At 41.6% G+C, this 25,378-nt stretch overlaps 1 protein-coding gene across 4 annotated transcripts in view; it reads left to right on the forward strand.

Moving 5' to 3' along the window:
* The first annotated feature begins 599 nt into the window (after positions 1-599).
* The window catches only part of med12 (mediator complex subunit 12), a 120,536-nt gene continuing 95,757 nt past the window's right edge, over positions 600-25,378 (forward strand). For 3 of the 4 annotated variants that reach the window (XM_033030651.1, XM_033030652.1, XM_033030653.1), the window contains exons 1-2: positions 631-746; positions 17,513-17,617. In XM_033030651.1, the coding sequence (XP_032886542.1) occupies positions 648-746; positions 17,513-17,617 (204 nt within the window). In that variant the 5' untranslated portion in view covers positions 631-647. Of the gene's footprint in view, positions 747-17,512; positions 17,618-25,378 lie in introns of all 4 variants that reach the window. The other variant, XM_033030649.1, reaches the window with a different exon arrangement.

Consider the following 25,378-nt stretch of genomic DNA (forward strand, 5'->3'; position numbering starts at 1 on the left):
GTCCAAGTTGGGAAAGAAACACAATTTTTGAATGTGCACGCAGCTGGAGGAAGGACGTTATATAATTGAATCTCCAGAATTAGATTTAATGAAAATGACCTAATCTCGATAATTTAATAAATGAATGGATGAATCGGGTGATACTAGTGCATTGTATAATTTGGCAGGGACATGAGATTCGAAGAGGTACACTAAATATGCAGTAATCTTATTGCTTCTGGAGCATTCTAGTACTGTACTCAGATTTGTTACTGGGATTTCGAGCGGCAGACCCATCACAGAGGAGTGGAATTTTTGATTCAGTTCCTGCATGTGTATGTTCCAACGGATAGAGCGATCTTGTCTGCATCAGCAACTGCTTTCCAGTTAGTAATAATTGGTACTGAAACAGAAAATGCAGTAGACGCGTTGTGCTGGTTAGTTGGGAATATTTTTCCTGGTTGAAATCCAGTTTTGTGCCTAAAATAGACAGAGTGCGAATTAACACAGATAGTTCAAACAAATGGAATTGTGTGTATGTCACACAGAATTGGGTGGGCAGAAGAAGGCTTCGGTGGTCCGCTTCGGTAATCTCCGTCGATGATCGGACTCGGTGATTTCCGTCAACGTTCGGCGCCGCTCGCTGGGTGAAGCCGGGTTTCCCAAAGATGGCGGCGTTCGGGATATTGAGTTATGAGCACAGGCCGTTGAAAAGGCCTCGGCTCGGGCCGCCAGACGTTTACCCGCAGGACCCCAAACAGAAAGAGGTAGGAAAAATCGTAGAGATTCCCCGGGAGGACGGCCAGTCACTCTTTCAAGCAGCCGGGCCGGCGGGGTAAGTAAGCCGGCGTGAGGGAGCCGGGCCTAGAGCAGCTTCCATGTAAACAATAAATAGTCTCTGTCTGTGGCCGCACTTGGGCCTAGAACAGTTCCACAGACTTCAAGAAAAACGTACACATAACTGCTCTCCCACAGCAGTCCTCTGGCTCATCCAACTGCCTCTGTGGGAGAGAGTGGCGAGCCCACGCCGGGGGAGAAAGGGGGTCGGTGTGCAGCCCATTTAACTGTTCAGCCGACCCATCAGTAATGTGTTTAATGCGGATAATCATCATTAATAAGATCGCAGAAGTCCTCACAAACTCCACCAATATAAGGCATAGCAGTTGCAATGTTTGCTATCGATTACAAAGTTCATAGTTAAAAAAAAAAACTTTTATGCCCGCATTGTGTTCTCTCTCTACCAGAGCCTTTTTACCCTCCACAAATTACACCAATTTATAAACATTTGCTTTGTGCCCCCAACTTTACAAAACTAGCACTCATTACCCAGATTCTTTCTAAGCTTCATGGGCACAATTTCCTTTCCAGATGAGGTGAATTGACTTTGAAGCCCTGCTTTGAAGTTATTCCAGTGCCTTGAGCCAGTTTAGTTTGTGAGTTTTTGTGTACACATCTCCAGAAGTAATCTTGCCATCTTAATGTTTCATTATTAGTGGATGTTCCGTCAACACCTAATGACTAACATTTCCTCCTTGTATCCCTGATTTTTGCCTGTTCCTTTTTAATTTCCCCAAAAGTCCATGTTATGGTGTGCCATTTTTAAATTGCTGTTTTGCTTTAGTAAACCAAAGCACTGTTGTTTCATAGTGTAAAGTGTTTTTGAGATGACATTAACAATGCCACAGAAATGTATCCAGTCATTAATCTTTGTTTTCAACGGCAACAAATCTTGTGTAACTTCTTAACTATCAACAATTATTTTACTCCATTTACTTAAATTATATCCAATACCAATGCCAGCAGCAACCTCTAAATTGCAGAAACAGAAAGAGCTTGAAATACTCAACAGATCAGACATCAGGTTGCTGATCTTTCATCAGAACTGATGTACTGGCTTGGATTTTGTTGTCAGCAATAAGGTAACACCAATTAAGGTAACAAATTATTGATGTGTGTGCTGTGAATTTTCTTTTTCTCAACGTAAGGAATTAATTTTGAGATTAGTAATCCAGCAACAAGATTGTCACGAAGGCGGCTGAGTAATCACATTGAAATATTATTATGCAGCAAACCAGGAAGCAAAATGACAAATTTTTAATCCTACCTGCCTGCTATTCGTCCTTTTCCCTCCATACCTGTCGTATCCAAGTACCTGTCTAACTGTTTCTAAAACGTTGGGATAGTCACAGCCTCAACTACCTCCTCTGGCAGATTGTTCCATACACCCACTTTTGTGTGAAAAAGTTACCTCTCAGATTCCCATTAAATCTTTCCCCCTTCAGCTTAAACCTATGTCCTCTGGTCCTCGGTTCACCTACTGGGCAAAAGACTCTGTGCATCTACCTGATCTATTCCTCATGATTTTAAACACCTCTATAAGATTATACCTCATCTTCCTGTGCTCTGGGTAATAGAGTTCTGGCCTACTCAACCTGTCCTTATAGTTCAGACCCTCTAGTCCTGGCAACATCCTTGTAAATCTTCTCTGTACCCTTTCCAGCTTGAATTAGAATGTATATGTGAGATTAAAATAGTAACTGGACTGTTAGAAAATAGTTTTCTAAGAAAAAAACATTCAGAGAAACATTTCAATCTTACATAATATTTGTAGCTTTAGGCCCAGGGGCAATTATTAATTTTGTAAATAGGCGTAGTACTTGCTTACCTGAATTATGGCATTCATTGTTGACAGTCGGGTGATGTTTTCAGTGATGTAAATTTGAATTCTCGCAGAGATCATATATTTATTTTGGTGCAAAAATAACAACAGAATATGATGTTATTGATTCAGTAGGAGTAATCATTAACATGGAAATACAATGTTCAAGGGTGTTTGTGACTTCCTTTCGGATTAAAAGTATTAATGTCTGCACGAAGTATACGAAGTAAAGTGGATGAGCTTGAGGCTCAGTTGGAGATTGATAGGTACAGTATGACATTGTGGGGATTACAGAGACATGGCTGCAGGAGGATCGGGACTTGGAACTGAATATTCAGGGTTATACGTCCTATAGAAAGGACAGGCAGGTGGGTAGAGGAGGTGGGGTAGCTCTTGCTGACGGATGAAATTCAGTCCCTTAAGAGGGGTGACTTGGGGACTGACAATGTAGATTCGCTGTGGATAGAATTAAGGAATTGTAAAGGTAAGAAGACACTAATGGGAGTTATCTACAGGCCCCACAAACAGTAGCCTGGATTTCAGGTGCAAGTTGCAGCAGGAGTTAAAATTGGCTTGTAACAAAGGTAATGCCACTGTGCACATGCGAGATTTCAATATTTTTTGGTTTGGTTTCCTGGTCCTCCAAATTATTCCAAATGGAATATAAACTGGAGGTGGATATGCAGGTAGACTGGGAAAATCAGGTTGGTTCTGGACCCCAAGAAAGGGAGTTTGTAGCGTGCCTCTGAGATGGATTCTTAGAGCAGCTTGTACTGGAGCCTACCAGAGAGATGGCAATTCTGGATTTAGTGTTGTCTAATGAACCTGATTTAATAAGGGAACTCAAGGTAAAGGAGTTAGGAGGCAGTGGAGCTTGGAGGTAGTGACCATAATATGATGTTTTAATCTGCAATTTGTGAGGGAGGAGGGTAAATCAGAAGTGTCAGTGTTGCAGTTGAACAAAGGGGACTATGAAGGCATGAGAGAGGAACTGGCCAAGGTCGACTGGAAAAGGATCCTAGCAGGAATGACTGTGGAACAGCAATATGGAGACTGTGGAATCCGGGGCTCGGCCGCGGGCCAGTGGATGACATCGTCGGGAGCTCGCGGGTCACAGGTTGATGCCTGTTTTCCGGAGCTCCCGTGGCAACAACTGCGTCCGCTGGACTGGAGGGCGGCAGCTTCGACCACCCCAGGGCCGCGGAGCTTGAACCGCGGGACTGACTTACCATCGCCCGGTGGGGTATCGCCTCAGTGCAGAGGGAGAAGAGGGAAGAGACAGCAACCCTAAGACTTTTGCCTCCATCACAGTGAGGAGGTGCTTGGTGAACTCACTGTGGTGGATGTTAATTTGTGTTTATTATGTGTTGTTTATTATTACATCTATGGCTGCAGGCAACGACATTTCGTTCAGACCGAAAGGTCTGAATGACAAATAAATAAAGGATTCAATTCAATTCAATTCAATAGCAGGAATTTCTGGGCATAATCCAGAAGATGCAGGATAATTTCATTCCAAAGAGGAAGAAAGATTCTACGAGGCCACCGTGGCTGACAAGGGATGTTAGGGATGGAATAAAATTTTAAAAAGGTGTATAACCTAGCAAAGAGTAGCAGGAAGTCAGGATTGGGAAACTTTTAAAGGACAACAGAAGGTAACAAAAAGGGTAATACGGGGCGAAAAGATGAAGTACGAGGGTAAGCTGGCCAAGAATTTAAAGAAGGATATGTTAAGAGAAAAAGATTAGTAAAGACAAATGTGGGTCCCTTGAAGGCAGAAACAGGTGAAATTATTATGAGGAACAAGGAAATGAACAGGTAATGAACCAAACAAACAGGTTCTGACTTCACTAAGGAAGACACAATCTCCGAGATCTACTGGAGGACATAGGATCTAGGGAGACAGAGGAACTGAAAGAAATTTGCATTAGGTGAGAAATAGTATTGGGTAGACTGATGGGACTGAAGGCTGATAAATCCCCAGGGCCTGATGGTCTGCATCTCAGGGTACTCGAGGAGGTGGCTCTTGAAATCGTGAATGCTTTGGTGATAATTTTCCAATGTTCTATAGATTTAGGATCAGTTCCAATGGATTGGAGGGTAGCTAATGTTATCCCACTTTTTAAGAAAGGAGCGAGAGAAAACGGGGGATTATAGACCAGTTAGCCTGACGTCGGTGGTGGGGAAGATGCTGGAGACCATTATTAAAAGAAGTAATAACGGCGCATTTGGATAGCAGTAAAAGGATTGGTCCAAGTCAGCATAGATTTATGAAGGGGAAATCCTGCTTGACTAATCTTCTGGAATTTTTTGAGGATGTGACAAGTAAAATGGATGAAGGAGAGCCAGTGGATGTAGTGTATCTGGACTTTCCGAAAGCCTTTGATAAGGTCCCACACAGGAGATTAGTGGGCAAAATTAAAGCACATGGTGTTGGGGTTAGGATATTGACATGGATAGAGAATTGGTTTTCAGACAGGTAACAAAGAGTAGGAATAAATGGGTCCCTGTCAGAATGGCAGGCGGTGGCGAGTGGAATGCCGCAAGGCTGTGTGCTGGGGCAGCAACTATTTACAATATGTATTCATGATTTTGATGATGGGATTAAAAGTAACAATAGCAAATTTGCAGTTGACACAAAGTTGGGTAGCATTGCAAACTGCGAATAGAATGCTCGGAGGTTGCAGCGTGACTTGGACAGGTTGGGTGAGATGGGCAGATGCAGTTTAATGTAGATTATCTGGCGGCACGAACAAGGAGGCAGATTATTATCTCAATGATGTTCGATTAGGAAAAAGGGAAGGGCAACGAGACCTGGGTGTCCTTGTACATCAGTCACTGAAAGTAAACATGCAGGTAGTGTAGGCAGTGAACAAAGCTAATGGCATATTGGCCTTCATGACGAGAGGATTTGAGTATAGGAGTAAAGCGGTCCTACTACAGTTGTACAGGGCCCGGATGAGACCGCATCTGGAGTATTGTGTGCAGTTTTAGTCTCCTAATTTGAGGAAGGACATCCTTGCTATTGAGGCAGTGCAGCGTAGGTTCACGAGGTTAATCTCCAGGATGGTGGGACTGTCATATGGGAAAAGATTGGAAAGAGTGGGCTTGTATTCACTGGAATTTAGAAGGATGAGAGGGGATCTTATAGAAACATATACAATTATAAAAGGACTGGACAAGCTAGATGCAGGAAAAATGTTCCCGATGATTGGGGGAGTCCAGAACCAGGGGCCACAGTCTAAGAATAAAGGGATGCCATTTAAAACTGAGATAAGAAAAAACTTTTTCACCCAGAGATTTGTGAATTTGTAGAATTCTCTGCCACAGAAGGAAGTAGAGGACAATTCACTGGCTGAAATTAAAAGAGAGTTAGATAGAACTCTAGGGGCTAGCAGAACCAAGGGATATGGGGGAAAAGGCAGGCATCGGTTACTGATTGTGGATGATCAGCCATGATCACAATGAATGGCGGTGCAGGCTCGAAGGGCTAAATGGTCTCCTCCTGCACCTGTTTTCTATGTTTCTATGTAACACCTTGCGCACAAATTCAAGAAATTGATTTCCTTAAGCAAAAATCTGTGTTCAATGTAAAGGCAACTGAAATCCTGGATCTATCAGTGAATACCCATGGAGTCAGAATAGAATTTCTTAGTCTTGAATTGTAACCTAGAACTGGTATTTTCTTTCCTTTGTTTTCTCCTGTCATGATGGTATAAGATGATTGTTTCTTCGCTCTTTTGGAATGCACTAGCTTAAACAACTTGTTAATTAGTTAGTTGTTCTTTGCTGGAGACCCAGACTTGCACCTGTAATATGATGCTATGGTCACGATCAACATATTACCACCATTCTATGTAGTCTTGGGATTAATATGATCCTGCACTTATGTAGAATCAAAGAACTGCAGATGCAGGTTAATACACAAAAGGACACAAAGTGCTGGAGTAACTCAGCAGGACCAGCAGCATCTCTGGAGAACATGGATAGGTGACATCACAACCCTTCTTCACATATAAAACATCAACTCCAGAATCCATGTTCTATAGAGATGCTGCTTGACCTGCTGAATTACTCCACCACTTTATGTCCTGCTTTGCTTCTGTAAAACTAGTACACGCAGATTAGGTTGGTTTTAAGTCCAATTGCTATTCTTCAGAATCTTTAGGAGAGAATATTTGTGCATTAGGTGTATGAGCATGTTGTGAAAAGCCATTTTCTGAATACACAAATGTCTCCATGTGCTGTGATGTTTTCAGGTAACCGTCAAGAGATACTTTTAAATATAATTTAAATATAATTTATAGCTAAACATTCATCTTCCAATAACATCTGTTCTCGGATTAAGAAAGTTGATCTGATTAGAATCGCAGTAACAATTTGTAAGAACAGAGGAAGTAGCATTTGTTGATTTCATTCTTTAACTTGCGACTTGTGTGTGCTTCAGTTTGAAAAGGATCATAACTCTGTCCTCCGAGTAGTCTAAGATACCCCTAAATCTAGATATTGTCAACTATAGTGTAAAAATAAAGTATTGTGTGATCTGAAATATGAGGTTTACAAGGCTATGTTCAAATTATCATACAGAATGGGGCAATGACGTGAACTGGATGGAGGTTCTTAGTGATGGCTAAGGAAGAAAAGTGCATCTGCAGGTTTCAACACTGAATGGTGCAATGGAAGCTTTAATGTTTATAAAAATGAAACGGACAAGTAGAGCCTTGTTTTAAATCGACTACTAATGAATATGTCTCTGGCTGCCTGCACTATTGCAATGAGACCCAGAGCAAGCATGAGAATCAACAGCTCATCTGGTTGAGCATGTAGCAAACTTCTGCACTCAATATTGAAAGCTCCAAGTTTGGGTAGCTTGCTTTTTTTTGGCAATCTGAAGAAGGGCACTGACCCGAAATGTCACCTATCCATGTTCGACCGAGATGCTGCATGAACTGCTGAGTTATTCCAGCACTTTATTTGTGTGAAAAAGCATCTGCAGTTCCTTGTGTTTCCATTTTATTACACTTTTTGTCTATATCAGAACTGATCATTTATGCCAGTTGACCATCTTTGATTTTTGGCTTGGATGTGTCCCAGTCGTCCCGTCCCGTCCCCCCGTCCCCCCCAATCTGCTATGCAGAAGTAATGCACTCCATACAGAAGTGTTTGAAATGTAACACTCGTGGATTTGCTTTACTAACTAACATGGACAAAATATCTTGCACATAACTGTTTTATACCAAGCTCATCTCCTGCTGATGCACTAATTTATGTGCCTGACTATTCCAACTCTGTATTTATAAAGATCCAGTGTGGGTAGTATTCCAGGAATTGACAGACTGTATGTAGTATGACTGAATTTGGCACCTTCCAAATATTCAAGATATTTTTTCCAATGTACTTGCAAATACTGGTTGGGCACATGATCAATCATAGACTTGGGCACATTATTTATTTGAATATTTCAATGTTACATTCTCAAGATACAACTTTCTCTTTTATTCACATGACTCCAGGGAGAGTAAACATGTTCAGTTTATTTTCGCATTCTTTTTTTTCTCAATGTGAAGTGGTGAAGGTTAGAAACCTCCTTTTGTAAACCTCCTTTCAGGGATGTTTTCCTTTATTTAAAAAAAATATATCCCAGATTTGATGTAAAATTAGGATCAACATGTGAATTGGAAAATTAAAATGACTTGGCTGAAGTGGGAGAATTTTGTTTGGTGTTGACATTTTTATGTATTTTTAAATATTGTAGGCCAAGGCCCCAATCCCACATCTTTCTGTTACCTTAAGCTTGGTTGAAATGTTGAATTTGGAGAAGGCATTTATTGGTGATTCATGTTAGAAAGAGGACAGGGGTGGGAAAGGAATTGCATTGTGTAGCAGTATGTCAAAATCTGAAGCCTTTGTTGATGATGAACTGATGACAGAACATTTCTCGGAGTGTAAATAAAACAAATGTAACATTTATGAATTACTTTATATAACTTTGGTCTCTGTGCCCAAGGCTTTATTTTCCATGAATACTTTGTGGTATAGATCCATTACATTAAATTCTGGGGTGAGTGGATTTCCTGTAAGAAATGACGATGTGATTAGTTTATATTCCTTCTAGCTCCGAAGAAACAAATGGAAACATGCAAGGTTTTGCAGGTAGATGCTGAAATACTTAGGAGCTGGGGGTCATGGGCCATTGTCAGTCTGAGATGAACATATTTCTTCATGCAGAATGGTGAATCTCTGGTACTCTCGGCCTCAAAGGGAAATGGTTATTGAGTTATTGATTATATTAAAGTCTGAGGTTTGCAGGTTTATGGGTACAAAGGGAATTGAAGAATATGTGATTTGGATAGGAAATCAGACAAAGTAGAAGAGCAGTCATCTCAATGAAGGATTAGGAGATTTGAGGGGCTAAATGATCTGCTTGTGTTTTTGTTATTCTCTTTTAATTCTTAGTTGCTGTAAAGCACTGCCAGTTTTATACGTCTAGTTACTTATTTTGTCAGTAAGCACAACAGTTAGGTTTTTTTCAACAGAGTAAATAATAGAACAATTAATTTAATGTGAAGAGTGGGACAGGCAGCATCTGTGGGGAGAAGGAATGGTTGACATTTAGGGTCAAGACCCTAAATAGCTAATAGTAAATAGCTAAACATCGTGGAGGAATTTGTAGATGCAGGTGAGTGCTTTTGAATGTGTAAATGGAGAAAATAAGTCTGGATGATGGCTGCAAGGAAAGGGTTCAAATGCAAATTGACTTGTTATGATGGAATATGCGTTGTGGAATTATGGGGAATTTATTCATTGTGGCCAGGGAAGTGGACATTGAGCATAGTGAAACTGAAGCTGACAAAAGATGATTCGGGATCTAAATAGCAAACCACTTGAAGCAGAAAAAATAAGGAGAAAAACAATTCAAATGCTGTAATTTAAAAAGAAGCTGAAAATTCCAAAATTCAAAGTAAATTGAAGACAAAAATCAATGCTGGAAGTCTGAGAGTACAGGTGCATTGTTCACTAAGAGTGGCAAGTCAGTTGGACAGTATGGTGAAGACATTTTGCATGCTTTTGTTCATTGGGAAGGGTGTGGACTACAAAAGTTGGAACATTTTGATACAGCTAACAAGTTGCTGGTGACACCACAATGAGAGTACTGTGTATAATTCTGCTCCTGCAGCTATAGAAAGGATGTCAGTAAGTTGGAAAGGGTGCAAAACAACATCACCAGAACATTATGTGGGCTTGGCGATTAGAGTGATAGCAAGAGATTGGATAGCTTGGGACGTTTTACTTTGAACCATAGGAGGTTGAATAATGACATTGAGACGTACAAGAGGGGCATGGCAAAGGTGAAGGTTCACCACCTTTTTCCCAGGATAGTGGGACTCAAAAACTGGAGGGCATAGGCTTAAAGTGAGAGGGGTGAGATTAAAGAGGATACAAAGTGCTGGAGTAATTCAGTGTGTCAAGCAGCATCTCTGGAGAACTTTTTAGGTGCAGAAGCTATAACCAGGCATGACAGATTTCAGTTGAGACGTGAGATTGGAAACATTAAGAGTGTTCTTGACACATATATTTTTAGGAGTAACCTATTAGAAGTTATGATGATGGTACAATGTTTTAATAGAGAGGCTGATCCCTTTGACAAAAGTTTGTCATCATTCATTTAAATCAATTTTTTTTCACTTTGTTGCAATCTAAATACTCTGGTGAAAAAGGGGGCTGGAAATTCATTTCTCAAATTTAAATAGGAGCTGGGCAAGTAACATTTGAGGAATCTGCAGGTATACGGTCTTAAAATCAGAGTTAAAATTTTAACTTTAAAATCAGATGAAGGATAATGCTACATGAAGAAGCAAATGGGCACTGCAGGCAAAATATCCCGTATTTGTTGTTCCATCAACCAAAGACTGAGTTACCATGTATCGTGTTTATTGGGTAATTGTTCAAAATCGTTAAGTACTCAACCACTTGCTTTAATGTGTTGATTTATTTCTGTCGGTTAAGATGAGGCAGGTTTATCATTACATGGTAATCGTCTAAGTGATTTCTATTTGAAAACCCTGTACCTCATATTCGATACAGGGCTTGAAATTTAATTTATTGAAATACTATTTCATTGGTGTAATCTTTCATCTTGTTCAAACTCTTATTTCAAACAATCTTCAGGAGAAGAGCTTGGTTCCACTGACATACCACCAAAGAATATTTTAAAAGCTTTGCAAAGTAAATGTTTTTTAAAAATTGCTCAACTTAAGTTGTTCCTTAATTATTATAAACTACATGTTCAGTTTATTTTCGCATTCTTTTTTTTCTCAATGTGAAGTGGTGAAGGTTAGAAACCTCCTTTTGTAAACCTCCTTTCAGGGATGTTTTCCTTTATTTAAAAAAAATATATCCCAGATTTGATGTAAAATTAGGATCAACATGTGAATTGGAAAATTAAAATGACTTGGCTGAAGTGGGAGAATTTTGTTTGGTGTTGACATTTTGATGTATTTTTAAATATTGTAGGCCAAGGCCCCAATCCCACATCTTTCTGTTACCGCTCTCCACAGCTAATCACACACATGCCATTTATTATGGTTAAGTAAACCTGAATATATTTATAGAAATTGGGTGCAGGAGTAGGCCATTCGGCCCTTCGAGCCTGCATCGCCATTCAATATGATCATGGCTGATCATCCAACTCAGTATCCCGTACCTGCCTTCTCTCCATACCCTCTGATCCCTTTAGCCACAAGGGCCACATCTAACTCCCTTTTAAATATAGCCAATGAACTGGCCTCAACTACCCTCTGTGGCAGAGAGTTCCAGAGATTCACCACTCTCTGTGTGAAAAAAGTTTTTCTCATCTCGGTTTTAAAGGATTTCCCCCTTATCCTTAAGCTGTGACCCCTTATCCTGGACCTCCCCAACATCGGGAACAATCTTCCTGCATCTTGCCTGTCCAATCCCTTAAGAATTTTGTAAGTTTCTATAAAATCCCCTCTCAATCTCCTAAATTCTAGAGAGTACAAACCAAGTCTATCCAGTCTTTCTTCATAAGACAGTCCTGACATCCCAGGAATCAGTCTGGTGAACCTTCTCTGCACTCCCTCTATGGCAATAATGTCCTTCCTCAGATTTGAAGATCAAAACTGTACGCAATACTCCAGGTGTGGTCTCACCAAGACCCTGTACAACTGCAGTAGAACCTCCCTGCTCCTATACTTAAATCCTTTTGCTATGAAAGCTAACATACCATTCGCTTTCTTCACTGCATTATACTACTACACTATTTAAAAAAAAGTGCATTATTGCAGAAGGTACACTGTTACCTACTTTCCAAATAATAATAATAATAATAAACTTTATTTCGGACTCAAGGTCCAGACAAGGGACAACATTACATAAAAATACACTGCATATAAAAACATCATAAAATACATATAAAATCTAAGTATATCACTTATAAAAGCATCATAAATTATATATATATATATTAAAAAAAAACACAATACATGAATTAAAATCCAGAATAAAAAAGAATGATCAATGTCCTACATCGAGACAACGATACCAGTGTCTCCACAACTGGGATTCGTAGCGTGTATTGCTAAACCTTATGTTTGACAAGGCCACAATAATTACATTTTTAGAGTCATTTATCCTGCAAATGAATTTATACATATGATTTCTTAGGTAGCTTCTAAAGTACTGACTCCCGCAGCCACAAACATGTTTCTAGCACTACACCATCAAGGTTTCCTTAGCAGTGTTCTCATGGCATCGTTGTAGACCTTTAGTCTCTACAAACTTGTCTTTCCATAGTTCGACCACAGTTGCGCAGTATAGGGTGGTGTGCAATATGCTCTAAACAGCAACATCTTCACCACATCTGTACATGCACCAAACCTCCGCAAAAGAATATTCGCCTGTACATACAGTATACGTAGTTGCCTATAAATATCCTCATCATCTGTCATTTGTTCTGTAATAAAATGCCCAAGATATTTTACCTTATTACTGACACTAAGATTATTGTCAGACAATTTAAAATCAGTATATTTTAGGCATTTATCCTCTTTGGTTCTACAGATCATAACAGCACCCTTACAAGCATTATATTTAATATAATGTTCCACACCATACACAGAACATATAGTAAGGTGCTGCTGGAGACCAGATAGTGCTAGATGGACTAAAGACCACAAGATCATCTGCATACATTATATGGTTCACTAAAATATTACCAATCATGCACCCAGTATTACAAGCTTTCAATTGTTTGGACAGATCATCAATATAAAGATTAAAAATGACTAGGGACAAAATCCCCACCTGTCTAACACCATTGCTTACCCCAAATGGGGCTGAGACCCTATTGCCCCCATTTTATTTGCATAGTCTGGTGGGCATACCAGTAAGCCAGAATTCCCACAATGTATTAAATGCACCCCTCTTTGACTCATTTTAACAAGCAGCTTTCTGTGATTAACACGATCAAAGGCTTTGGAAGCATCAATAAAGCACATAAGAATTGAAGAGTTTTTGCCTCTATATTTGTTTACAATCTCCTTTGGGGCCTATATGCACAAGTCAGTGCCATGTTTAGCTTTAAAACCAAACTGGTTATCTGTGGAGTTAACAGAACCCAGCAGAACGCTTTCTAAGACTTTTGGCAATATGCGGGCTGAAGCTATGGGCCTGTAATTATTTAGGCTGCTACTTTACCAGCTTTGTCCTTAATGACCAGCACTAACAGAACAGACAACATTGAGTCTGGTAACAAGCCATGAATCATAAAGCCAGTAAAACAAATAGCAAGGAGAGGAGCTATCCTCGTACTCGCTTACTTAAGATATTCAGCAGAAATATGATCCAAGCCACTTGCTTTGTTGTTGAACAGCTTGTTCATGGCATGATACACCTCATGTGACATAATCACCATTGAGCCAATACTCTCAATATTGTCCACCTTATACAAATCACCTTGGACACAGTTGAATAAAGTACTATAATGTTGTCGCCATATCTCCACGATATTAGCTGTTCCAGAGATTCCATCTACAGTGCATGGTAGAGATGTTTTGCAACTGTTAAGTGCTCTCACTTCTTTCCAAAAATCAGTAGCATTGTTACTTAGCAGCTTCTTAACCATGGAATCAGCCCTCATAGCTTGCTCATTTTTATAGATGAAGCGAACAGCATACTTATATCTTGCATTAGTGAGCTTCTTGTACTCAAACACAGGCCCCTGTCTGGGTCTACCTGCCATAGCCCATGATTTAGTGGCTTCACGGGCTTCAGGATGATACTCAGTTACATACTTATTCCAGCCAGGCCTGATTTTATATCTCTTATTTTTATGCTTGCAGTAGGGCTTACTGCCTACATATAAAGCACTTACTATAACATTATACATGGAGCAGATATCTCTCCTATGCTTCATATCCTTACAATTAACATTACTACACATTATTGCATCTTTAGGTAGATGAATATTGCTTAAGGATTTATCTGTATGGGCATAATAGGCTAAGATGTCTTCCTTTGTGAGGGTTGACCAGTTCAGTTTTTCTGTGTTAAAGCTATTTCTATCTCTGGATACCACAGGTAGGTGTTCAATATTTATTGTCATAGCAACAGGTATATGATCAGTTATTGCTGCCCCATACAAAATGCTCATACACCCCAATGAGGCATGTGCATCAGCTGTACTAATACAGTGGTCCAGCCATGACGTAGTGTGCCAGGCCTCACTAATATAAGTATAACTATCTGTAGGTAAAAGCATTTTCCTTGACAATATTAAATTATTATCTTGACAGAACTGAGCCGTATGATTGGCAAATAATGAGTTCCTATCTCAGATATCTGCATTCATATCCCCAATGACATATATACTACAATAATTGTACAGAATCTTGTTTTTAGATTAACTGAAAGGCTCTAAATTTCTTCCACAATACTTCCTCCACTGTTTTGATTGTGACATCTTGTGGTTTCAAGTTGCAGAAAAATGTTGGTGTTTTTGGGTCAGATTGACATAAAAGAGTTCATGCTATGAAAACAGTAATATTGAGTCTCAAGTTTAAATTGATAAAGGAAATCTAAAGCTTGGCAATGGAGATTACATCAGCGGCCTTTGGCACAGACGCATGGCTGTTGAAGGTTTAACTATGTAAGTTAATATACAGTGCACTCCATAATGTTTGGGACAAAGACCGATCATTTATTTATTTGCCTCTGTATTCCAAAATTTGAGATTTGTAATAGGAAAAAAAAAATCACACGTGGTTGAAGTGCACATTGTCAGATGTTATTAAAGGGTGTTTTTATACATTTTGGTTTCACAATGTAGAAATTACAGCAGTGTTTATACATAGTCCCCCCCCCCCATTTCAGGGCACCATAATGTTTGGGACACATGGCTTCACAGGTGTTTGTAATTGCTCAGGTGTGTTTAATTGCTCCCTTAATGCAGGTATAAGAGAGCTCTCAGCACCTCGTCTTTCCTCCAGCTTTTCCATCACATTTGGAAACTTTTATTGCTGTTTATGAACATGAGGACCAAAGTTGTGCCAATGAAAGTCAAAGAAGCCATTATGAGACTGAGAAACAAGAATAAAATTGTTAGAGACATCAGCCAAACCTTAGGCTTACCAAAATCAACAGTTTGGAACATCATTAAGAAGAAAGAGAGCACTGGTTACTAATTATAAAGGGACTGGCAGGCCAAGGAAGACCTCCACAGCTGATGACAGAAGAATTCCCTCTATAATAAAGAAAACTCCCCAAACACCTGTCCGACAGATCAGAAACACTCTTCAGGAATGAGGTGTGGATTTGACAATGACCACTGTTCGCAGAAGACTTCATGAACAGAAATACAGAGGCTACACTGCAAGATGCAAACCACTGGTTAGCCGCAAAAATAGGATGGCCAGGTTATAGACCTTCAGCCCAGAGACATTAGGTTAGACGAACTACGTACCAATGTCTGACTATGGGAGTGTGTAGGGGGTCACCTGAAATGAACGAAATTGGGAGCGTGCCGGGTACTACCCACTGCGTGTAGACTTGTGGGACCCCCAGGGGCCAAAAAATAGGTGCTAAATAGATGAGTGAGGTACCACTTAAATCCACTGCCATGGTGTGCTCACTGCCACGCCTATGCACCACGACCCACTGTCTTCTATGAATAGGCCAGTTCCGAATCCACTTGAACTTCTGGATCTGCCTACCATGACCATTTCAAAAGCTTTGCTAAAATCCATGTGTACAACATCCACAACCCTAACTTCATCAATCTCCTTTGTCAACTCCTCAAAAAACTCAGTCAAGTTAGTGAGACATGCATACAAAGTCATGCTGGCTATCCCTAATTAGTCCATTGTCTTCCAAATGGACATAAATCCTAACTGGTGTGAGGCTCACCTATAGTTCCCTGGATTCTCTCTATATTTCCTTTCTTAAACAATAAGATTAGAAATTGTACAGTACTGATGTTAAATGAATACTGAAATTTTGTTTAATGGTTTAACAAAATAAAACGCTACAACTGAAGACTAGCTTAAATGAAGAATGCAACATTTAGCAGGTGGTTAAAAGTCATGTGCAATAAATCTATTACATGATCAAAAGTCAGTGGTTTTGCAGATAGCGAAGATGGTTGTGAAAGATTGCAGCAGGATCTGGATCATTTGGCCAGGTGGGCAGAGGAATGGTTGATGGAGTTTAATATAGAAAAGTGTGAGGTGTTTCATTTTGGGACGTCGAACAAGTGCAGGACCTACACAGTAAATGTCAGGCTTCTGGGTAGTGTTGTAGAGCAAAGGGATCTAGGAGTACAGGTGCATGGTTCCTTGAAGGTCGAGTCGCAGGTAGATAAGGTGGTCAAAAAAGCTTTTGGCACTTTGGCCTTCATCAGTCAGAGTATTGAGCATAGAAGTTGGGAGGTCATGTTGCGGTTGTATAAGACGTTGATGAGACCACATTTAGAATATTGTGTACAGTTCTGGGCACCATGTTATAGGCAAGATATTGTCAAGCTTGAAATGGTTCAGAAAAGATTTACAAGAATGTTGCCAGGACTAGAGAGTGTGAGCTATAGGGAAAGGTTGAGTAGGCTGGGTCTCTATTCCATGGAGCATAGGAGGATGAAGGGAGATCTAATAGAGGTATACAAAATCATGAGAGGAATAGATCAGGTAGATGCACAGAGACTTTTGCTCAGAGTAGGGGAATCGAGGACCAGAGGACATGGGTTCAAGGTGAAGGGGAAAAGATTTAATAGGATTCCGAGGGGTTAACCTTTTTCACACAAAGGGTTGTGGGTATATGGAATATGCTGCCAGAGGAGGTAGTTGAGGCTGGAACTATCCCATTGTTTAAGAAACAGACAGGTACATAGATAGGACAGGTTTGCAGGGAAATGGAGCAAGTGCAGGCAAGTGGGACCAGTGTAGCTGGGACATTGTTGGCCGGTGTGGGCGAGTTGGGCCGAAGGGCCCGTTTCCACACTGTATCACTCAATGATTCAGTGACTCTAAATAGACAATAAGAACTGCCAAATTTGGTGTTCTTGTGAGGGGTTTAAAACTATTGGTTAATTTTGAAAACAAGTGTTGGTGAGTAATTACAAATGCATTTGTTAGGATTTTTACATTTGTAAACTAACACTCATCGAAAGTTGCATAATTTTACAAAGAACATTGTATTGAATTATGAAATTAAACGTTAATTGATTTCCATTTTATGCAGGAAAACAAGTTGCTTCAGATCAATTTTATAGTTTGCCAGAAGTTCTAAGATAGCAGTAAAGATTATCTTTTGTGCTTGTGTATTAGCAGTTAAACTGTTGACTTAATGGTTCTCCTTTTGTTTCAGGACGAGCTGACAGCACTGAATGTCAAACAAGGCTTTAACAATCAGCCTGCAGTGTCTGGGGATGAACATGGTAGTGCAAAGAATGTTAATTTCAATCCTGGCAAGGTAAGATTCTCTCGTTGATCAAAATCTTTCCTGAACATTACCCATCTTCATTATCAAGGCTGAATCACAAAAGCCTATGAATTATGACTGGACAACTTGACAGTGCGTCAGGACATCTGACCTGCTACCTGTAGTTTACTGCTGGTACTGATCTGTGTTTCAGATTAGAAGGTTTGCAGCTTGGTGGAGGCTTGTATCAATCACTTTACACAAACTACTCATTTGTTGGTGAGACATGTCACATGAAATATAGCTGGAAGCGATGTCCCTTGACTTCTGCTCTAAATAATCCAATCTCTGCTAGGATTTCTTTGGTACACAGATCGCTGATTAGCGGAGTCCTGTCTCAGAGTGACCCCAGGAATGAATAAGGTCTCTAATGAAAACTGTCTTGATTGATGCGTTGTTTAAGAAAGAACTGCAGATGCTGGATAAATCGAAGGTAGACAAAAATGCTGGAGAAACTAAGCGGGTGAGGCAACATCTATGGAGCGAAGGAATAGGTGACGTTTCGGGTCGAAACCCTTCTTCCGACTGATGTGGGGGGGGGGGGGGGAGGGAAGAAGAAAGGAAGAAGCGGAGACAGTATGCTGTAGGAGAGCTGGGAAGGGGAGGGAGGGGGCGGAGGGGGAAAGCAAGGACTACCTGAAATTGTAGAAGTCAATGTTCATACTGCTGGGGTGTAAACTACCCAAGCAAAATATGAGGTGCTGCTCCTCCAATTTGTGGTGGGACTCACTCTGGCCATGGAGGAGGCCCATGACAGAAAGGTCGGATTCGGAATGGGAGGGAGAGTTGAAGTGCTGAGCCACCGGGAGATCGGTTGGTTAATGCGAACTGTGCGGAGGTGTTGGGCGAAGCGATTGCCAAGCTTGCGCTTGGTCTCACTGATGTAGAGTAGTTGACACCTGGAGCAGCGGATGCAATAGATGAGGTTGGAGGAGGTGCAGGTGAACCTCTGCCTCACTGGGAAAGACTGCTTGGATGGAATCGAGGGGGGAGGTAAAGCGACAAGTGTAGCATTTCCTGCGGTTGCAAGGGAAAGTACCAGGGGAGGGGGTGGTTTGGGTGGGAAGGGACAAATTGACTAAGGAGTTACGGAGGGAGTGGTCTCTGGAAAGCTGAAAGGGGAGGAGATAGGAAGATGTGGCCAGTGGTGGGATCCCGTTGGAGGTGGTGAAAATGTCAGGATTATCTGTGTATGTGACGGCTGGTAGGGTGGAAGGTGAGGACAAGGGGGACTCTGTCCTTGTTACAAGTGGAGGGGGGGGGGATGGGGAGTGAGAGCGGAGCAATGGGATATAGAGGAGACTCGGGTGAGAGCCTCATCTATAGTCGAAGAGGGGAACCCCTGTTGCCTAAAGAATGAGGACATCTCCGATGCCCTGGTGTGGAACACCTCATCCTGGGTGCAGATGCGGCATAGATGGAGGAACTGGGAGTAGGGGATAGAGTCCTTACAGGAAGCAGGGTGGGAAGAAGTGTAGTCCAGAGATAGCCATGGGCTTCAGTGGGTTTATGGTAGATGTTGGTCAGTAGTCTATTACCTGCGATGGAGATAGTGAGGTCTAGAAACGGTAGGGAGATGTCGGAAATGGTCCAGGTGAATTTGAGTGCCGGATGGTAGTTAATGGTGAAATGGATGAAGTCAGTGAGTTCTGCGTGGGTGCAGGAGGAGGCACCAATGTAGTCATCAATGTAGCAGAGGTAGAGTTTCGGGATAGGGCCAAGGATTGTTTGTCGTACCATCCAAAGAGACAGGCATAGCTGGGGCCCATGCACGTGCCCATAACTACGCCTTGGTTTTGGAGGAAATGGGAGGAGTCAAACGAAAAGTTGTTAAGGGTAAGGATCAGCTCCGCTATGCGGAGGAGAATATTGGTTGACGGGATTGGTTGGTTCTTCAGTCGAGGAAGAAACGGAGGGCTTTTAGATGGGAGTAGGGTTGAAAGAGAAAGTGGGGGGGGGGGGGGGGGGGGAGGTTAACGGGGGTCAAAGGTGGTCATAGATGGTGTATAGGTGGAGAAAGCTTTTGATAGCTCAAGTTAATATTCCAGCTGTATAAAATTGTAAAATGAGCTAACCAGAACTCAATGTTTTTGTTGCATAATTGTTGCTTCTCTACTATTCCCTTGTATATTTGAAATAAAGTCAATGGATATGTCAAAGTAGTTTATAAATTGGAAACTGTCCATATTTTGAATCACCATGGTAAGGCAGCTCTCAGTATATTGTAGATTAATCATCTGGAAACGTCATATGCTGAGCCTTGGACAGTCACATTGTGACTTTAATATTTGTCTTGTTTTAGGTTTCATACTTATCTATTTGCATTTTATGCAAATACTTTACCTGTAGATTGGTTTATGCATGACAACCAATAGGATAGCATCACCAACCCCACCCTACTGTACGATTTATATTAACACCCACCTCCTGTACTGCTCAGTCTTGGAAGCGGTTATGATGTTCTGACAACTAACAATCTGCTGTACCGCTATAGTTTGAATACTGATTAAAGATGATCTTGGATTTAAGATTGTATGACTCAGTTGTTTACATGGTGTCAGAAGTGGGATGACCCACTGCTTCTGTATATCGGATTTCAGAATTTCAATTCCCAGTCCAACTGGCTTTCCAAACTATGGTCATGTTACTCACGACTGTCTAAAATATTCAGCATTGGCCACTCCAGGATAGTCCACATGCAGCAGAATCAATAGCCACACTTGCTCTCCTCCGGAGTAACTGTTATTCAATGTAGCTGTTCATCATTCTGCACATCTGGAGCTCAAAAACAACTTGTATGAATCTTTAAGCTTTCTAATGTGAGTGCCAATACTTGGCTCAAAATAACTTTTGTGTACTGTATCTAGTTGCAGTAGTCCTTAACCTTGATGTCAAATCTTTTTAAGGGGAAAAAATACAACGTAGATTCTGCAACTTGTTCTCTGGACCTAATTACCATATCAAGGTCATAAGGTCAGATGTGATAGGTGTAGAATTAGACCATTTGGCCCTTCAAGTCTATTCCGCCATTCAATCGTGGCTGATCTATCTCTCCCTCCTAACCCCATTCTTCTGGCTTCTCCCCATAACCACTGACACCTGTACTAATCATGAATCTAGCTATCTCTGCCTTAAAAATATTCACTGACTTGGCCTCCACAGCCTTCTGTGGCAAAGAATTCCACAGATTCACCACCATCTGACTAAACGCATTCAAGCAAACACCCAAGAACATTAACCAATATTGAGAGCAAGTTCCCATGTACAAGCTCTGTATCTTGTCCTCCTAAATTTATTTCAATTCCCATGACTAGAGTTGTCTAGTTACCCTATTATTAGGTCATTGGATGACTTGCTCTAGTTCAGGTTCACCTGAACTGGTGGTACAGTGAGGCACCAGTAGAGTTTTTGTCTTACAGTGCCAGAGACCCGGGTTCGATCTGACTATGGGTGCTGTCTGTACGGAGTTATACCATCTCCCCATGACCTGCATGGGTTTTCTCCGCGATCTCCGGTTTCCTGCCACACTCCAAACACGTACAAGTCAATTGGCTTTGTCTAAAATAGTAAATTGTCCCTAATATGTGTAAGATAGTGTTAATGTGATATTGTCGGTGGGGGCGCTGCAAGCCGGAAGCCCTGCCAGCAGCGTGTTGGTTTTTTCAACTTTTTTTATTTTTTGTGTGTGTTTTAATGTCTGTTTTTTATGTCTCTCTGTGTGTCTTGTGTGGGGGGTAAGGGGGAAACCGTTTCGGTCGCCTCCTCCATGGAGAGGCCGAAACGGGGCTTCAGCGGCGGGCGCAGCGTGGATTCTCGGCGCGGAGTGGGCGAGCCCTCGCCGGGGGTCACCGGAAGGGAGCGCTCCGTTCGCTGGCCCGCGGCAGCCTGAAGCCCCGGTCTGCGGAGCTCCAACTAGCGTGGCGTCCTGGGCCTGGGATCCCTCGTTGGGGACCTGGGAGGAGAAGAAGCTCCGACCACCGGTCCATGGCCTACTTCTACCGCAGGCGCGGCGGGGACTTACCATCAAGAGCGGGGTCCCTCACCGGGGACCCCTGGAGAGGAGCTCTGACCGCCGGCCCTGCAGTCTGTTGTGCTTCTGCGGCGCGGCGGGAACTTTAAATCTTCGACCGCCGGCCTGCGGCCTAAACCAACCTAAAGCCGCGGTCTCCGGTGGGGCAGTACCGATTCTGGACTTACCTGGACTTTGTCTGGACTTTGCCTTGTCTGAACTTCTGGACGCCCGCATTGGCGGCTGCGGAGGGTTGAGGTCCCGACCACGGGGGAAAATGGAGGAGGATTGGCCAATTTTTGTGCCTTCCACCACAGTGATATATGCTGTGGTGGATGTTTGTGTTAAAAAATGTTATTGGGTTTGTGTGTGTTCTTTTTCATTGCGCTGCTGGCAAATTATTTCACTTGCACTTTGTGCAAGTGACGAATAAAACTGATATTGATGTGTGGGGATAGCTGGTCGGTGGGCCGAAGGGTCTGTTTCAACGCTGTATCTCTAAATTAGATTAAACTAAACCCGTTCAGTGTCAATATTTATACATTTTACATATAAAGAAAAGCCTGTCAGAAGGTGTCTGTGAACAAGTTGAAAAAACTTGTTTTTTTTTCAGGGTGTTGGCTGGTTGAATATGTGAAGTACATTTAAAGCTGTGCATTCTGATGAGACGAGCATAGTTTGGATTTGCCACTAGGAAGGACTGCCAGACTCCAGTCGGAGTTTATTAAATTCACAGAGGATTCATTGAGCAGCATATAACGGTTACACTCAAGTAAGCAGTCACCCTATGGTGCGATGAATACTCTAGCTGAATAATATAAGGGGTAAAGAGAGAGAGTTATAATTGAGAAACCTTTAATGAAATTGGAGTCAGAAAAAATTGTAAATGTTTGGAGTGTTTTATTGTCACATGTCCTGAAACAGAACAATTAAATTCTTATTTGCAGCAGCGCAACAGATACGTAAACATTGTACTCTGTAAACACCATATTAAACAATAAAGATGTCCAGTATATAAAAATGCATTATAATAGTGCAAAGACAAAAACAATACCCCTTTCCCCCAAGTCTTTGTGGTTCAGAGCTTAGTTGGAGGTTGTAGCGTTTAATAGGCTGATGCAGGGCCGGATTTACGTATAAGCTTCACAAGCTTAAGCTTAGGGCCTCGAGATCTCGGGGGGCCTCAGCAGGGCCGGATTTACCTACAGGCCTCATAAGTTGTAGCCTAGGGCCTCAAAATCTAGGGGGCCTCCGGCGAAGGTGTTTTTTTTCCCCAGAGTAAAATAAATCCTGAGGAAAAAAAAAAATTGGAGCGCAATCAGCGTTTTCACTTGGATGGAAATTACCCGAAATTCTGATTCTGGCTGCTGGAAATTTTTTTGGGGGAAAATTGCGACCATCCGCACCTGCACAGTTGGGGGAAGCCGGTGACGCAGTAGCGACGCAAAATGACGCTGTCTCTCTGCTTGTGCGCAATGGGCCCAGGCGGGTTCAGATCTCCATTTGCACTCCACACAATCACCTCGATGCCTCGTGTCTACTCCAGGAAAGTAGTTGAATATTGCGTTGCAGGAGTGCCTGTTTCTCCAGGCCGGGGGGGGGGGGGGGGTGTGAACCTGTGGTGTCTGCGGTGTGGAGTCGGAGCCTCGCTGCGTGGGAGGGAGAGAGAGGGGGAGGGAGGGAGAGAGAGAGAGAGAGAGAGAGAGAGGGGAAGGGGGGGAGGAGGGAGAGAGGTGGAGATATAGGGAGGGGGGAAGAAAGAGGGGTGAGGGAAAGGGGATTATCTTTAGTGATATTGCAAAATTAAGGTAGGTTTTAGAGCAATTATATTTTCTCCTCCATATGAATAATATCAAGCAATTGGAACTGCTTTCTTTTCCATAATAACAATACTGAAAAATATGAATTCCATAGTTTGTGACTTTCATTTTGCATCATTTTTAATGTGCACACACTAACACAGTCAAACAGTAACAGGCAATCAAATCAACACACAAAACATTTTCTAAAAAAAGGTTTTATTGACTGCAAAAACTTACTGTATTTTATTTGCGGTGTTTGCCTGCTCCTTTATAACATTATACATAACATTTTACAGTACAACTTGATTATTAAAACAAGGACAGCTTCAATTCTTGATTAAAAAAAAATGTATACAACAATGATCCCAATCATCCCATTCCAACCACTCATTACTCTTGACTCAAAAATGCTCCAAAGTAAGGCTCAGAATGCACCAGAGAGCATCTAAAACCCCAGAGTTTACAGGGCTCTTAAGCGGGCAATGGACCCTGGCCGCACGGGTCTTTCAGCTTCGCACTTGTGATATGCGCTGCATGCACTTTTTCCACATAATTTTTTGTAATCCTGCCATGCCACCCCCCCCTTTTTGAAAAGCTTCATACGGGCCTGGTGAATAATATTTTTGACAGTCATAGGCCTTTCTTACATGTGCTGTCACATTGCACTGTAGTCTCTAAACAACACTTCAGTAATTTTCCTTGCCCTCCATTTCAGAATAATAGTGCTTTAAGCTGATAACTCGACACTACACTGGCAATAAATAAAAAGCGCAGCTTTCGAGCCCTTATCTCATTGGCCACGCTCGGCTGCACATCGGTGTCAATCTGGTGGACCCTTCCATCGTCCTCTCATCGTGGGGGTGGGGAATTGGGAGGGGCCTCACAAGTGGAATAGCCTAGGGCCTCTCTTCATCTAAATCCGGCCCTGTGCTGATGGTTGTTGGGTCTGAAGTAATCAGTTAAAAGAAGGGTTCCAACTCGAAACATTGTCTCTCCAGTTATCCTCACAAATGCTGCCTGTGTTGCTGAGCTTTGGTTTTTGTCAAAATCAATAAAGTATGCATTATCACCCTTGAAGATTGTCATTTAAAATATAAACAAAGAATAGACTTTCGAGTGTAAAAAAATTACAGCAGCAAGTTTGTTTTTTAAGGGAATCATGTTTCAATAATTCAATAATTTATTTTTGTTTCTGTCTTATTGTGATCAAGAGGATAGTGCAATAAAAGAAAATGATGATACATGATGAGCGTACAAAGATTTCAGATTTGTGTGTTGGGCTGAGACGGATGACGATGGAAGCACTCCATCTATCCACTCAGACTATTATAGTGATGTGAATGCCTGGGGGGGGGTAGGGTGGGTGGAGGAGATGGTGGAAACAGGCAACATAATCAAGGATGTTTTTCATACCCTCTTCTCGTCTCTCCCATCAGACAAAAGATATAAAAACTTGAAAGCAGCTACCACCAGATTCAGGGGCAGATCTTCCTTGTCATCAGTCCCCCTCATAAGGTCGAGTTTATTACCGATGTTACAAGCTATCACATTGCGAACCTACCACATTACGTACCTTGAACCTTTTCTTCTGCAGCTAACGCTAATGTTGTGGGACAATATTCTGCATTCTGCTATTTTTCTCTTTCCATCAAATGACAGCTGTTACAATGACAGGGCTCTCACTTAACTTTTTTCCCTGTTGCCAGCTGGGCAACCTTGGCAGCTTTTTAGGTTGCCAAATGACAGTTTAGGTGGTCATTTAAGACGGTTTGAATGACGCGTGCGATAATATGCTCGGACAAAGTGTGTAGTTACCAGTCAGAATTATGTTCAATGAAGCATTCACATATTATTTCTGCTTCAAATAAAGTCACAAACTAAACATATTCACCAATCAAGACATGATCACCACAATGACATGCAGCAAAATTATAACACAGT

The sequence above is a fragment of the Amblyraja radiata genome, chromosome 12 (genome assembly GCF_010909765.2).
Source record: "Amblyraja radiata isolate CabotCenter1 chromosome 12, sAmbRad1.1.pri, whole genome shotgun sequence".
Classification (NCBI taxonomy): domain Eukaryota; kingdom Metazoa; phylum Chordata; class Chondrichthyes; order Rajiformes; family Rajidae; genus Amblyraja; species Amblyraja radiata.